Source organism: Notolabrus celidotus, chromosome 20, assembly GCF_009762535.1.
Source record: "Notolabrus celidotus isolate fNotCel1 chromosome 20, fNotCel1.pri, whole genome shotgun sequence".
In the NCBI taxonomy this organism is placed as follows: domain Eukaryota; kingdom Metazoa; phylum Chordata; class Actinopteri; order Labriformes; family Labridae; genus Notolabrus; species Notolabrus celidotus.
In genome coordinates, this window is record NC_048291.1 from 22682957 (window position 1) to 22696051 (window position 13095).

General features: G+C 44.2%; 2 protein-coding genes across 2 annotated transcripts in view; one reads left to right on the forward strand and one right to left on the reverse strand.

Annotated features, from left to right (window-relative positions):
* Positions 1 to 5028, reverse strand: part of plekhh3 (pleckstrin homology, MyTH4 and FERM domain containing H3) — a 31058-nt gene extending 26030 nt beyond the window's left edge. The window contains exon 1 of the mRNA XM_034711690.1: positions 4406 to 5028. Coding sequence (XP_034567581.1) covers positions 4406 to 4540 — 135 coding nt within the window. The 5' untranslated portion in view covers positions 4541 to 5028. The remainder of the gene's footprint in view (positions 1 to 4405) is intronic.
* Positions 5029 to 5150: 122 nt separating this feature from the next.
* The window catches only part of cntnap1 (contactin associated protein 1), a 33334-nt gene continuing 25389 nt past the window's right edge, over positions 5151 to 13095 (forward strand). Inside the window, exon 1 of the mRNA XM_034711689.1 lies at positions 5151 to 5299. The gene's annotated coding sequence lies outside the window, so the exon portion shown is untranslated. The remainder of the gene's footprint in view (positions 5300 to 13095) is intronic.

The window sequence follows — 13095 nt, forward strand, 5'->3', positions numbered from 1 at the left end:
ATGGTGCAGTGTTGATCACCGGTTAAACACAGAAACAAATCTCGCTCAGATTACTTGCTAAATGTTACACAGTTAACTGGACTGCAGGCCATCTTCCCATATCAAATTGCACTCCCTCTTTCTTGGATGTCAGTTCTGTATGGAAACTCGGGTTAGTGCTTCTGCTGACTGTAAACGGGGCTGCCACTGGCAGGCACGTAAAATCAGATTTCACGGGTGGAACAATGAACTTTTCATTCCAGGACTCCCCAGTTAAGAAGAAGATGGGAAAGGATGTTTCCTTTCACTGTGTACAGGCCCCTGGATTCCCAACATGACCTTGGAAAACCCCATCAGACACGAGAGCTTGCCTGTGCACATTTGGACTGATTCACTGGCGTGCAGGGCAGCAGCGCGTGTCCCCATGGCCTGACTTGTTGTCTCTGTGAGCCACGGCCTTGAGCCAGCTCCCGTGGCCGCCCTGGCTCGGCTCAGGGGTGTTGGCCTACCTGAAACCCTATCCAGGTCAATTCTGGGCCCCTCACAGATCACACACACCACACTTTACTACTGGGCAAACTAGCCTAAGTATAGCCTTTGCACTGCAGAAAAAGTCTACTGCTTCTTTTTGGATGGCTTATAAATAACAAGAAAAACATGAAATCTAAATTTTTAGACTCCTATGGAATCTGTGTTATATTTACAAGACAGATGGGCTCTGAGGGAAATAAGGAAAAGATGAGGGTTGGGATAATGAGATTTGATTCATGTTTAACTCAGGGAGCGGTGCTGTAAAAGTAAAGCCAGACAGGAATAACTGAACAGTGTCAGAAAGTCACTTTTGAATGGAAGAGAGCGTGTTTGGGTAATTCCCCATTCCCTGTCTGTAAACCAGAAATGACTTAACCAAGCCAACAGCTCTGGAGGAGAAAATTCAGGCAGACAGCAATGTCTGAACATGACAAATCAATAATGATCACTTCAGTGGCTACAAGGCTCTAATTCCGTGATATAAACTAATCAGGGAATCAATACACTAACGAGTCAGGTAGATCAAGCTGAAATGTTTGGAGTAATTCTCCACAATACGTGACAATTCAGAAAAATATAGCTTTCCAATAGAGTTAATGGGCTGTGGGATGAGGAACACGGATAGCGTGCGATGCAGAGCTGGCAAAAGCTCTCTCTTTGGACGGGCAGGGGATGAATCACTCCAGACTAGAGCAGAGCATGGAGGGAACGATGCAGTGATGTGTTCGTTCCGAGGCTGACTTCCGCTCTTGCTTTCCCCCCGTCTACTCTCCCTCTCTCCATCTCTCCTGGGAGGCTGAGTAACCAGGAGGAAATGCTTGGGCTCAGCCGGTGTCGGCCTGAAGACCAGATGTGTGGCCTGGAGGTGGTGAGGCAGAGACGCAACGGAAACCAAATATAAACCAGCGTACCGTGACACCTCTGAAGACAGAGGGCAGCAGTGACGGTGAATGGGACCTGCTCTCACCCCAGTCCAACTGTGCGCGTTTGTTCAAAGCAGCAGAATGAACCACGGTGCTCCTCCAGCCCACACTTACAACTGTGCAGGCTCAAACACTCCGCGGTGGTAGTTCATTGGTAAATGTGACTTAATGTTACATAAAAACTGGATAAAGTTTGAGTGGAAACAGGGAAAGAAGCAGAATGACGGATGTCCTGTCCTAAAATTAGTGCCTTGCTGTACCAACACTGGAGGCATTCAGCTCCATGTGACTGTTTGGGCAGCTGTTGGAGAGCAGTTTCTTTGAATGAGGACTGTAAACATGAAGAAAGGTTCTGACATGGCCCTATGCTCTCAAGGACCAAGCCTTCACAAGCGTCAGCACTGACTCACGATTCCAACCTCAGAGAGAAGAGGAACAGTGTGTTGTCTATGGCTTTGGCGCTGCGCATGCTACACATGGCGGGATCCTCTGGCAGCGTATTAGAAAACAACACTGGAGATCATGGAGGAGATTTTGGATGTCTTGAGTGACGAAGACTCCACCAGACCTGTGGGTTTTAATCCCTGGCAGGCGCTGGACAGAAGCCTATACTAAATGGAGCATTTTGGTATTCTGAAGCCCAAAAGACACACGCACTCCCAGGGAGGTCTGACCTGCTGTCTGTACATGTGGCTTGGAGCACTCTGAGTAAACGATGGCATGTCGCCCTGAGGGGGTTTTCCTTGGGAATCATCTAAGACCATCTTCAGCCCCCATGTCCCACCTCTTCTGTTGACACCATAGAAAGCCAAACACTACAAGTTACATGTGTACATTCAGAGAGGAGGGGCTCTGCAGAGTTTAACGAATTGTGTTGGCTAAGAGTGGGTCAGCTGATAGTATTGGCCTTTGGAGGGGTTCAACTGTGGTCCTAATTATTTGTGCTGCGTGAACTATTGACACAGGGTTACAATACACACAGATCAAGAGGAACTGGATTTGTGAAAGTGGACTGGATAAGGAATCCAATAATCAATGACAGCACAATACCTGGGTGGCTTTATCATAGAATAAGACACATAAGGTCCAGAAGAGCTGTTACATGCCTTTAGATAATAAATAAAACAGTTACATCAGTCATAAAGTGATTCCCCCTACTAAATAGTAATGTGATAAACTAAGTAGGCCAAACAAGATGATAGACTAAGACGCAACTTTCATAAAGAGTAATGCTGTTATTTTTATGGCCCAGAACAAGTCATACACACACCATCATTTATAAATATTTCCTTGCAAGAAATCAAATCAACCAAGAATCTTCCTAGTGATGTAACACCGCAGTAAGATAGATAGCTGCTGTGAAGACAGAGAAGAGTTATAAACAGCAAATTAGTCTATTTTGCAGTGCCATGCATATCTTTTAGAGACGCCTTTAGTCAAGGAATTACTATTGTGTGAAAATCACATCAGTAAAAATGCAGCAGAATCTCCACAGATCATTTTTAGAGGGACTAAAAGTAGGCCAAAAAGAAATCCTTCGACTAATTCTATTATCTCATGGAGCCCAGTTCTTTTCCAAACCATCCATCTACGATTCAATAAACCAGCATTGAACCCAAGCCACCAGAAGGAGCACAATTCTGCACATGAAGCTTTGGTTGCATTTTAATTATGGACACTGGACAGTTACAGGAAAAGGAGACCTCTGAGTATCACTTTCAAAGACCATCAAGGAATCCCAATGGGACATGTTGCTGTGATCTTGTATTGATCATGAATATGGAGCACACTTGGGTTCCTTTGACCACCACTGAACAGCCAGATGGTACATTATGAGTATGACAGGGACGTTTGCCAAGAAGAAGAGTGCTACACACCAACACCTCTCTTGATGCCACTGAGCAACAGATGTTGCTCTTATCTGAAGGCTACTGGTGCTGTTAGACTTCTGTTGAGGCAATAACTGTGTAAACTTATCTGCTCCCACCGTTTTCATGCAAAGCGCTGTGGCGCGGCACTGGTTGGTTGCAAGCACACAAAAGGGGCAAATAAATAGATAAGCAGTGGCATCAGCAGCAGCATTACTTTCATCTACAAGGTCATGCGATGACTTAGCAGCACAGAATGCATAACACAAAATAACCCCCAAGAAGAAATGGCTGTAACAGAATTCAGATATTAAAGTTTGTATGAGAACACTGTGCAATAAAAAAGTGAGTAGGATGGGAGGACAGCCACACAATTCCAATACATATTTGAAGTGGAATTTTCTAAGAGACTGTACTTGAAAAGAGTTGTGCGCTGGGTCATAACAGATAGAGCCTACCTCAATTCAAGACAACAATGCCCCCTCACAAGTGGGTGGACAATGCTGAACTCTCTGTGCCTGATCAGATGACTAACATTACAGAGAAGACAAGGCCACAGTCTTATTTGCAATGGAGCGGACGGAGGCCAAACACACAGGACCAGTTCAACACACTGAGCTTGCATCAGAGTTTGTATGTGTGTATGTGTGTAGGAGGGGGGGTTACTCAATGTTGCGTGATTCAAAACTGGACAGTGTACTATTCTGTGTGCTGCATAAGAATAAGAGAGTGGCATTGATTCCTGCACCCAACCAATAAGTGACCTGTGTGGTTTCTACTTTAGGAATATGAGCAGATCCTGTGGGCACAGGTTGTACTTTTTAATGTTAAAATTCTGTCTGAAATGAACCCTGCTTTGCTGCAATAACATATCGGCTACTGCACACTTCCTAAAGTCGATACTTTGCATTAACCATGTAGCCTACTTTTAAAGATTGTGCTTTACTGTAAACTGCGTATTTAAAGTGGCTACTGCACACTTCCTAAAGTCGATACCTTGCATTAACCATGTAGCCTACTTTTAAAGATTGTGCTTTACTGTAAACTGCGTATTTAAAGTGGTATGCACGATAGCTTTGTGTAGTGCAGGTGGAGAGTCTTTACCCGTCCATTGGGAGTCAGGTCCTCCTTGTTGCGCAATTCAAAAGACTCTTCCTCCTCTTTCTCCCCATAGTCCCGTCCGAGCAAACTGAAGCCCTGCCTGCAGCACAGAAACCAGCAAACTCCTAGCAAAGGCATTCAAATGAGCTGGAGTGTGTCCTATTCTGCTTCTCAGGTTGGTTAAATTCAACACACACGATGTTGCCTCGGCTGCAAGTAACTCCAAGAGCTGCGTGAGAGCGTACAGGTCCTCCTCTCCATGGATATCCAGCGAGGAGGATGAAGGGAAGCATAAGCTTACTTTCTCCTGTCTGTGAAAAATGAATAAAATATCTAACTGTTCATATCAGCAGTCATACTCCCAACAAAAACCGTCAAGGAAACCGGTTCCAGGAAAATCCTCCCCTCTTCCAAGACTCCAGTTGCTGTGTTCGAGAAACCTTTGCTGTCCCAGAGCAACTTCACACGATCAAAGTGAGTCAAAAGCTATTAGAGTTTCCAAAACTGGCACAGTGGGCTGGAAGTACATGCAAAAGAGCGACACTGGCAATGTCAGCGTTTTGGAAGTTCATTTGGTACGACACATCATAGTGCACCTCTGTACAGGAGCGACTGTCTGACATCTGAGTTTGAACAAAAGCGTGCTGCAGCTGGGACAGGAGGGTGTGGGCGGGGCGGCTCCACCCATCGAGCGTATACTACAGTTTGATTGGCTGAACACAGACACTCCCCGGAATGACGCGCCCACTGGATACGCCCATCTACACTGACAAAGCAGCGTACATCCTGTAATGTGGATGATAATCAAGTAATCAAGTAATCCGAGACACCACGCTGTCCAAGGTCTACTCCTCTTTGAGCCTACTGTCTGCTGTTCAGGCCTGCTCATTGGAAAAGGTATGTCTACATCACACTGTAGAATAGATCTAAACTGACTGTACTGACTGAGTCATGCAAATGAAGCTGCAACATGCCTAGTCTACATACGGTCACACACATTAGATGCTTTTCATGCACAATTAAGAGTCATAGTGCCTTGAAAATCTAAATCTAAAGTAACTGTCTTTACTTTATCATAGGGCTATCAAAGCAGTAGGCCTATTTTAAGTTAAAAGGCACAGAGTAGACCAATCAAGTATAAATGATCAAGTCTTGAACTGAAATTATGTGTGTAGGGCAGGACTATTCAATTAAATATTTGGTTGGGCCAGATTTTCAGACTAAGGACATGAGCTGGGCCAGACATGTTTAGCAGACAGCGAGCAAAGTTAACCATATAAAAGAAAAACAAATAGATAAGATAATAAACACACTGGATCTTTATTACATATTGCCACATCCAAAAGGGCATAAACACAATAAAAGAGCAGCACTTAAACTAAACCTATGCTGAAATACTGCTTCTTTAAATTTTACATTACAGTTGCTTTCGGGCCCCATGTGGCCCGTGGACCACTAATTGAATAGGGCTGGCCTACTTAATGCAGATTTAAAGTAACTGTCTTGACTTTATCATAGGCCTATCAAAGCAGTAGGTTCTTTTTTAAGTTAAAAGGCACAGAGTAGGCTAATCAAGTATAAATGATCAAGTCCTGAACTGAAATTATGTATGTAGGGGAAAATACTGAACTCCAATCTAATTTGAGGAAGTGCTTATAGTAACGAAATCAGCCTATTTATTTTTCAGAATGCCTCCAGTCAATTTAATTGATTATCTATTAGTTCATGTTTGCAGCAGTAGGCACTTAAATTTAAAATGTATGCACCTCTTCATCAGGAAAAGTACCCACAACATAACTGTGGATGTTTAAATTGATGCAAGGGAGTAAAAGTGTCAATATGTACCCTCTCTGAGTAGTACAGTATTGAAGCAAAGGAGGGACATTTTCCTCCAAGTTGTATAGCCACTGTCCACCACTGAGAATCACTAGGCCATAAATAGTATTTCTCCAGGATCTTCACTTTTGTGAGTTTGCCTTGATATTCATATTTAGACTCTACTTCTTTGTTGCACTATACTTAGCTCACTTTTATCAAGTCTAAGGCAGTCTCAGCAGTCAGTGTGTGGGAATTAGTGCATGACTGACTGACTTCATTTGACAGGGTGATTCGATTTGAAAGGGTCATGATACCTCTAATCATGCTTTGTATTAGGTAACCTTTTTTATGTCTTTGACTTTGCTTTCTTTTTCTTTCTTTTCTTGCACACACACACACACACACACACACACACACACACACACAAGCGCACACACACACACACACACACACACACACACACACACACACACACACACACACACTCATCCCCCACTCTTTTCTCTTCCACTTTGCTGAACAGTCTACAAAGATACAGCAGTAGGAGGTAGGAGGACTGGTGCTAAATCCAGACACGTGATATATCCAGCCCCCTCTGCACTCATGCTTATTTCTCCCTTAATATCCCTTCATTTCCCCTTCTCTCTACTCTGTGCAAACTTCCCCCACACATCTCAGTCAGCTGGCTTTAACTCATTCCTCACCAAGCAGAGCTTTCGGCTGCTGGTCTGCTCACTTTAGCTTGATGGACACACTCCTTTCGAATCAGTCACACAATACACTGTTTCAGTGTGCACACTGCCCCTCAGATACTTTTAACCCTTGTTCATTGTAATTCCCTGAAGGCTTTGTGGATCAATGAAAGGCTCATGGATGCACCTTTTCAGCTCACCATTATTGACAGTAATCCCAACCACCCCTCACCCCATCTTACACACACACACACACAATTTCAAGTGACGCACAGATACATACTGCCCCACACATGAACCTACAGTGGTAACTGGAAAGAAGAGAAGGCTACTTGCACAACTGAGCAAAATGTACTTTATTTCACATTCTTTGAACATGTAAGTGTGCTTTACAAAAGAGCTTGCACATACTGCTTTGCAAGAGAATATTTCCTCAACTACTTCTTGAAAGCACAGCAGCCCTGCCCCCTGCTCTCCCCCCGTCTGTATCCACTCTGCAGTATCTCTCTCCAGGCCAGATCCTCCCTGTCCTCCCCCATATCCCAAAACAATACGCCGGGGGCCCCTTCATCCCGCAGACCTGGAGGAACATATGTTTTATTTTTAGAGCTCACTCCCTCGGCCCACGCTCGCAAAATGAAAAAAGAGAAAAGCCCTCCCTCCAAATATGGATTCTGAAAGAGCTGGAGTCAAAAAGCAGAAACACATCTGGATGATTCTCTAAAAGCAGAAGGAGCGGATCACCTGAATACCAGCTGCTGGTATATGTGTTGTTTAGTGACAAAGAATCAGCTGGAGAAAAAGACAACCACCTTATTCTAGTTTCTCTTGCAATCGCTTTCATCCTCCTCCCCTGTCCCGCTCTGCCCCTTCCTCTGTTGCCCTCCTCCCCTCTTTCCAGGAGATGACACATGACTCTCCATTAACATACAGGAGCATACACACACATTTGGATGCACGCAAGACAACCTGATACAGTGTGTCAGGTTGTGGCATCAGATCAGGAGAAGGGCATATGATTTGGTTGGGCTCCCAGGATGAACACCAGCCAGCCCGGATCGCCTCGAGCCAGAGGAGAGTAAGAATAGAACTTGTGATATGATGGGAGATTTATGCGGGACGTGATCATGCTTTAAAAAGTATTTTCTTCAATAAGGTTATATCCCAGTTGGCAGTAATCATTTCTTTGGTTAGACTGTATCTTAACTGTGGTGTTAATAAACCTTTCTTTCATCCTCTCCCTTTTCACTTCTGGCTGGACCCACCCACTTCCTGCCTCCCACTCCCCACTGCAGGGTTTGTTGAAATTGGCGTGTGGGGTTTCCAACAAAGACGTAGAGTAGACGCAAGTCGCACATGTCAAGTTGATCAGAGACAGAGCAGGGCAATGCACTGTTCCCCTCCATTCTCCCTGTCTCTCTCTCTCTCTGTCTCTCTTTTCTCTCTCCCTGTCTCCCTCTTTGAGTTTGTCTGCAGGATCTTGTTTCACTGCAGCCCGCATCACAGCCAGACTTTTATGTTGGGGAACCAGATTGATTGTCAACAGAAGGGGATGTGAAATCTTGTCTGCCAAGGAGCTCCCTGCATGGTTTACAGTGCGGTGGCTGTATGTTATGTTTTCCTCTGAGCTTTCCCTTTGTGGGAAATCTTTTGATACGTTTTGAGGAACATAGTGGGATTTCTGCAGTTGAGGTTGTATCTGAAACTGAGCAGCCACACATAGAAATGATTCACAAGAGTGTAAAAGATACCTGCTCTGTGTTTGAGTTTCTCCTCAAAAATCTGCTCCACAAGTTTATCTGACAACCCCAAACTAAGGATTTAGGATGGGAACTGACCCTCAGTGACCCCTCACCTTTGACTCAGACAGGATTTCCTCCCTACTGTGTCCAGCATTGAACTTAACCCTCATCCTGCAGTGCCACCTCCCCCTCTACCACGGGCCCAGTGTGTTTGGGTCCAGCAGAGGTTCAGTGTATGGGTTTGTGAACAGAGGACTGCTGTTTGACGGCTGTTGGCCCATGTAATGGGATAGGGCTGCTGTGGAGGCCTTAACTACTGCAGCACTTGACCTGAAGTCCCCACTGTGAAATATCCAGCTGTGCATGAGGATTGTTTACGACAGAAATGCTTTATGCAAGGGAAATGGTGAAAGAAGAGAGTTAATGTAATGAATGATTAAGAAATCCAGATCTGCTTTTAACACACACCCCTCTCACAGATGGTCTATACATGCGTGTGACAAATAAACATCTGCTACCTTCTGTCTTCCTGTCCTGTAACGTGCTTCAGGAACTGTGTTTACCAGTATCAGGGACACCACAGGGAGGGAAGGAGGTGTTTCTAACCCTGGCTGTGGGTACATCTGTTCCTGGGGACTATGTGGCACACGGCCTTGTGTCAATGGAAGGCCCGGCTGGGGAAAACCTTCCCAGCTTCAGCTTCTGACCCTCTTGCCCCAGTTAACCCCTCACATTCCATCTTCTCCCTCCTTGCCTGTCTTCATTACAGTAACCCTTAACGCTCCATGCTCTTGTCCACATAGCTCAGCCTGCCAGCAAAAAAAAACTAAGATCTATTTTGTTGCAAAAAAGGCTTCTCCTTTTTTGGTACAATGAGACTTTGCATGAATTATTGAGCAAATGGACTCTCTTACCAGGGCACCATGCACCAACTTTCTGTTAAAGAAACTTTACCACTCTTAAAAACAGTGGTGCCTGCAAGCATTTAGATATGCCAGGTCAGTTTTTCATACCTCTGGAAAGTAACATTCCTCACAATTGGGCAAAATAAAAGTAAGGGGTGTCACAATACAAGGAGTCACTTATCTGCTACTGTCATCAGAAGTCAAGTGAGGAGGCGTTGTGCTGGAATCAGTGAGGCAGAGGGGAAGATGGGGATTGATAGGGATGAATTGTAAACCAGAGGAGATAAAGAGATGGGAAACTGAGATAAAACCCTGAAGAGAAGACAAAACAACTTGCAGTGCAAACAAACAGCAGAGATATGTGTGCCCTGCATATGCTGTCTGGTATTTTACATGAAAGAGGACATGAAAAACAGATTGTGCCCCAGCAGATACTAATTCATTACATCCCTCTATGAGCTTAAAGACACAGACAAGTCAAGTTAGTTCTTTCTGTCTGATCCCTTACTTGAGTCAGTCCACATTAGAGTGATTTACAACAGACTTGTGGTGTTTGTGAGGCAGAGCAGTTAACGGTTGTGGCTCTGTAGGTTTGAAAGTTTGTGGGAAGGAGCAGATAACTTATTGACAGTTAAGCATTCAGGGCAGCGTGCCAAAGTCCCTCTGCTATTTTTAGGATGCTGACTGTGTGAAAGTGTGCTCAATACAGAATCAATGACACATTGCCAAAATCTGAACCTGTGCTGTATTAGAGGTGTCTGTGTGCACTTGCATTTGTACATGTGCTTGTGCAGGAGGGTTCTTTTGCAGAGAGGCACATAAATGCATATGTACACTGCAAAGACTGCATGACTGATGTTTGTTTCTTTGTGTTCATAACTTATTTATACGTGGACAACTACTTAAAGGTGAACATGTCAGAAGGATTAATCGAGTCATTGGAGATGGTCTGCTGTGTATGGAGTCTGGCCCTGTGTGTCTGTGCTCAGTCACACTCTAATTTCCTGTGTTTAGATATCAGCCTTGAGAGTGGCTCTTAGCAGTACAAGCTGTATAATTACTGAATATGGAAAAAGTGCCCACTGCTTTACCTCAGACTGGCTCGAAGCCCTTCAAAGAGCAACTGAGCAAACTTCTCCCCTTTGGTCCAATTTGCGAGTGTATACAAAGAAACCCACCCTAAAACAAAATTAACACGCTTCTGTGATCTCCTTCACTTTAAACATGACTGTAATCAGAAAGAACTCAAGAAAGAATGAAGAAACTGAGGCTGCAGTGTTACTGAATAGAAAGCTAATCTTCCAAATATTTGCTAATCTTGTTGAGTTGTTTTTTTTAAATGTTTTGCTCTTGCATGATATGAGTTCAGAAGTTCAGAAAAAGATCCGGCATTTATATCTTCAGGAAATCATCAAACATAATGTGACACTCGCCACAATGGAATGCAGCTATTTATAGTGTAAAGGTTGGCTTCAAAGACTATAAAGGAGATGCAGTGCTTTTCATCTTTATCAAACAGTTCAAAGTATAGAGAGACAGGATGGACAAAGAGAGAGAGAGAGAGAGAGAGAGAGACAGACGAGCTGAGGTCCAGGAAATATTGAGCACAACAACTGATTTATAGAGCAGTTTAAGGCCTTTGTAGAATAGTTTTTGAATGATCTCTGCATCAAGATGATGAAGAACCTCTTCACGGTCAGTTTATTCAATTCCCTGAATAGAAAAATCTCTACCCTCTAGATAAGTCAGGGGTTTGTTCTCATATAACCAAGCCAGTCATGCAAACACATGCACAGTAAATCTCCATTCAACATGCAAGACTTGAAATAAAACCTCCCTACAAAGTTCATGTAATCTGGATCTGTTTAGTAAAATGTATATGTAGACTGTATGCATGTATGTGTTTGCATGCGTGTTGTCTTGTGTTTCCTTCTGGACTCAATCCAGGCTGTTGCTAGGTGCCGTGACCTCCACGAGCAACGTTCATGGATGCAGAAAGTGAACCCTGCAAGAAGTACGGCTGTATTTTATTTCTGCAACCTCCCCCTACTCCAAACAAACCCCCTCACTCCTTCACTCCCTCACTCAGTCTGTATACAGCAAACACTATATTAGTTTGGCCTGTGGCCTGGCATGTTTACTAATGGTACGACTGGCAGAACTTCCACTTTTATAACAACTAATGATCTCTCTCTTTTCTGATCAGATGAAGCAGAGGTTCTTCCAGTTTAAAGAGCTAAGATATCTCAGTACTTCCCCCCATGACTAAGAGTGTCAGTATGAAATCATTGCAAACTGGGTTTAAACACTTAAAAATAGGCCCCCCCTTCCATTAGCTGCACTGATTGCTGCCCTCCAGATGCCCCAACCCCCACCCCTCCTGCAGGCTGTGAGTGGAGTGGGGCCCTGCATTGAGAGGACAAGCCGTTCTGTAGCCTCGCTGCCAAAGGTACTTTACTGGAGCTCGAGTCCAAGGAACTGAGTTGGGGAGGGGAGGGACAGTTTGAATGTCTGGCGAGATATCTCAGTGTGCGTGTGCTTGTGTGTTTGTGTGTGTGCGTGCATAACACAGCCCAGTAGAAATGGGCCAGGAGAACTACTGATCTTAAGAACTGCTTCAGATCTTATCCTCTGTGAGATTGGATTACGTTCCAGTATTCTCCTCTGTCTGAACATAAGAAAAAACACTCTGTTGTTGCTTTTTACACACTAACAGAAATATTTCTGTTCATCAAACATGACCACCTTCATAATTTGTCATTTGGCGTTACCCTTTTTTTCCTCACTCATCGTCCCCCCAGCTGCAAATGTCATTTGTTACAGTCAGCAGTTACCATCAAACAAAGCCTAAGGCACAGCAACAAAGGAGAGAAGACAGTGGGCAAACAAACTGGGAGGCAGACTAAATAACTGTGGCTTGTCTGCTGTGTGAGGGAAACTCAACCCAGTGGTGAGTGTGTGTGTGTGTGTGTGTGTGTGTGTGTGTGTGTAACGAGCTTGGGCCCTGTGTGTGCGTGAACCTCTGTATGTGTTTCTGTGTGTGTGCTAGTGTTGGCAGCAAACGTGAGAAACAAAAGTGTTTGAGTATATCCACTAGGTCGCAGCTGTTGCGGGTGTTTAAACTTAATGCAGGTGTCAGTGCTGGTGTCTTTGTGGAGCTGTCGTTGTGCTTCTGTGTATAAATCATCTTTAAAAATATATTTATGTGTGGAAAGATGAGGCAGAGATAAGCGTAGCTGTCATGGATTTTTACTTCAACACACAAGCATCACTTGATTGTTTAAATGGAGTAAAGTGGAATCTGATGAGAGCTTGGATGGCTTTGTAATCGTCTGTTGTTGACCAGGCGGATACAAAAAATAACCACAGAAGGGGGACATGGACTAGAATGGGAACATAACCAAATGTTTATATGTTGTCACCTTTTTTCCCCTTCACATTAACCAGGATAGGACTTCTGAGACTGATGATGGATTGTTATGCTAAGGGAAAAAGTTCCAGTGCAAAGGGATGTGGATTGTGTTCCAGAGTGAGCT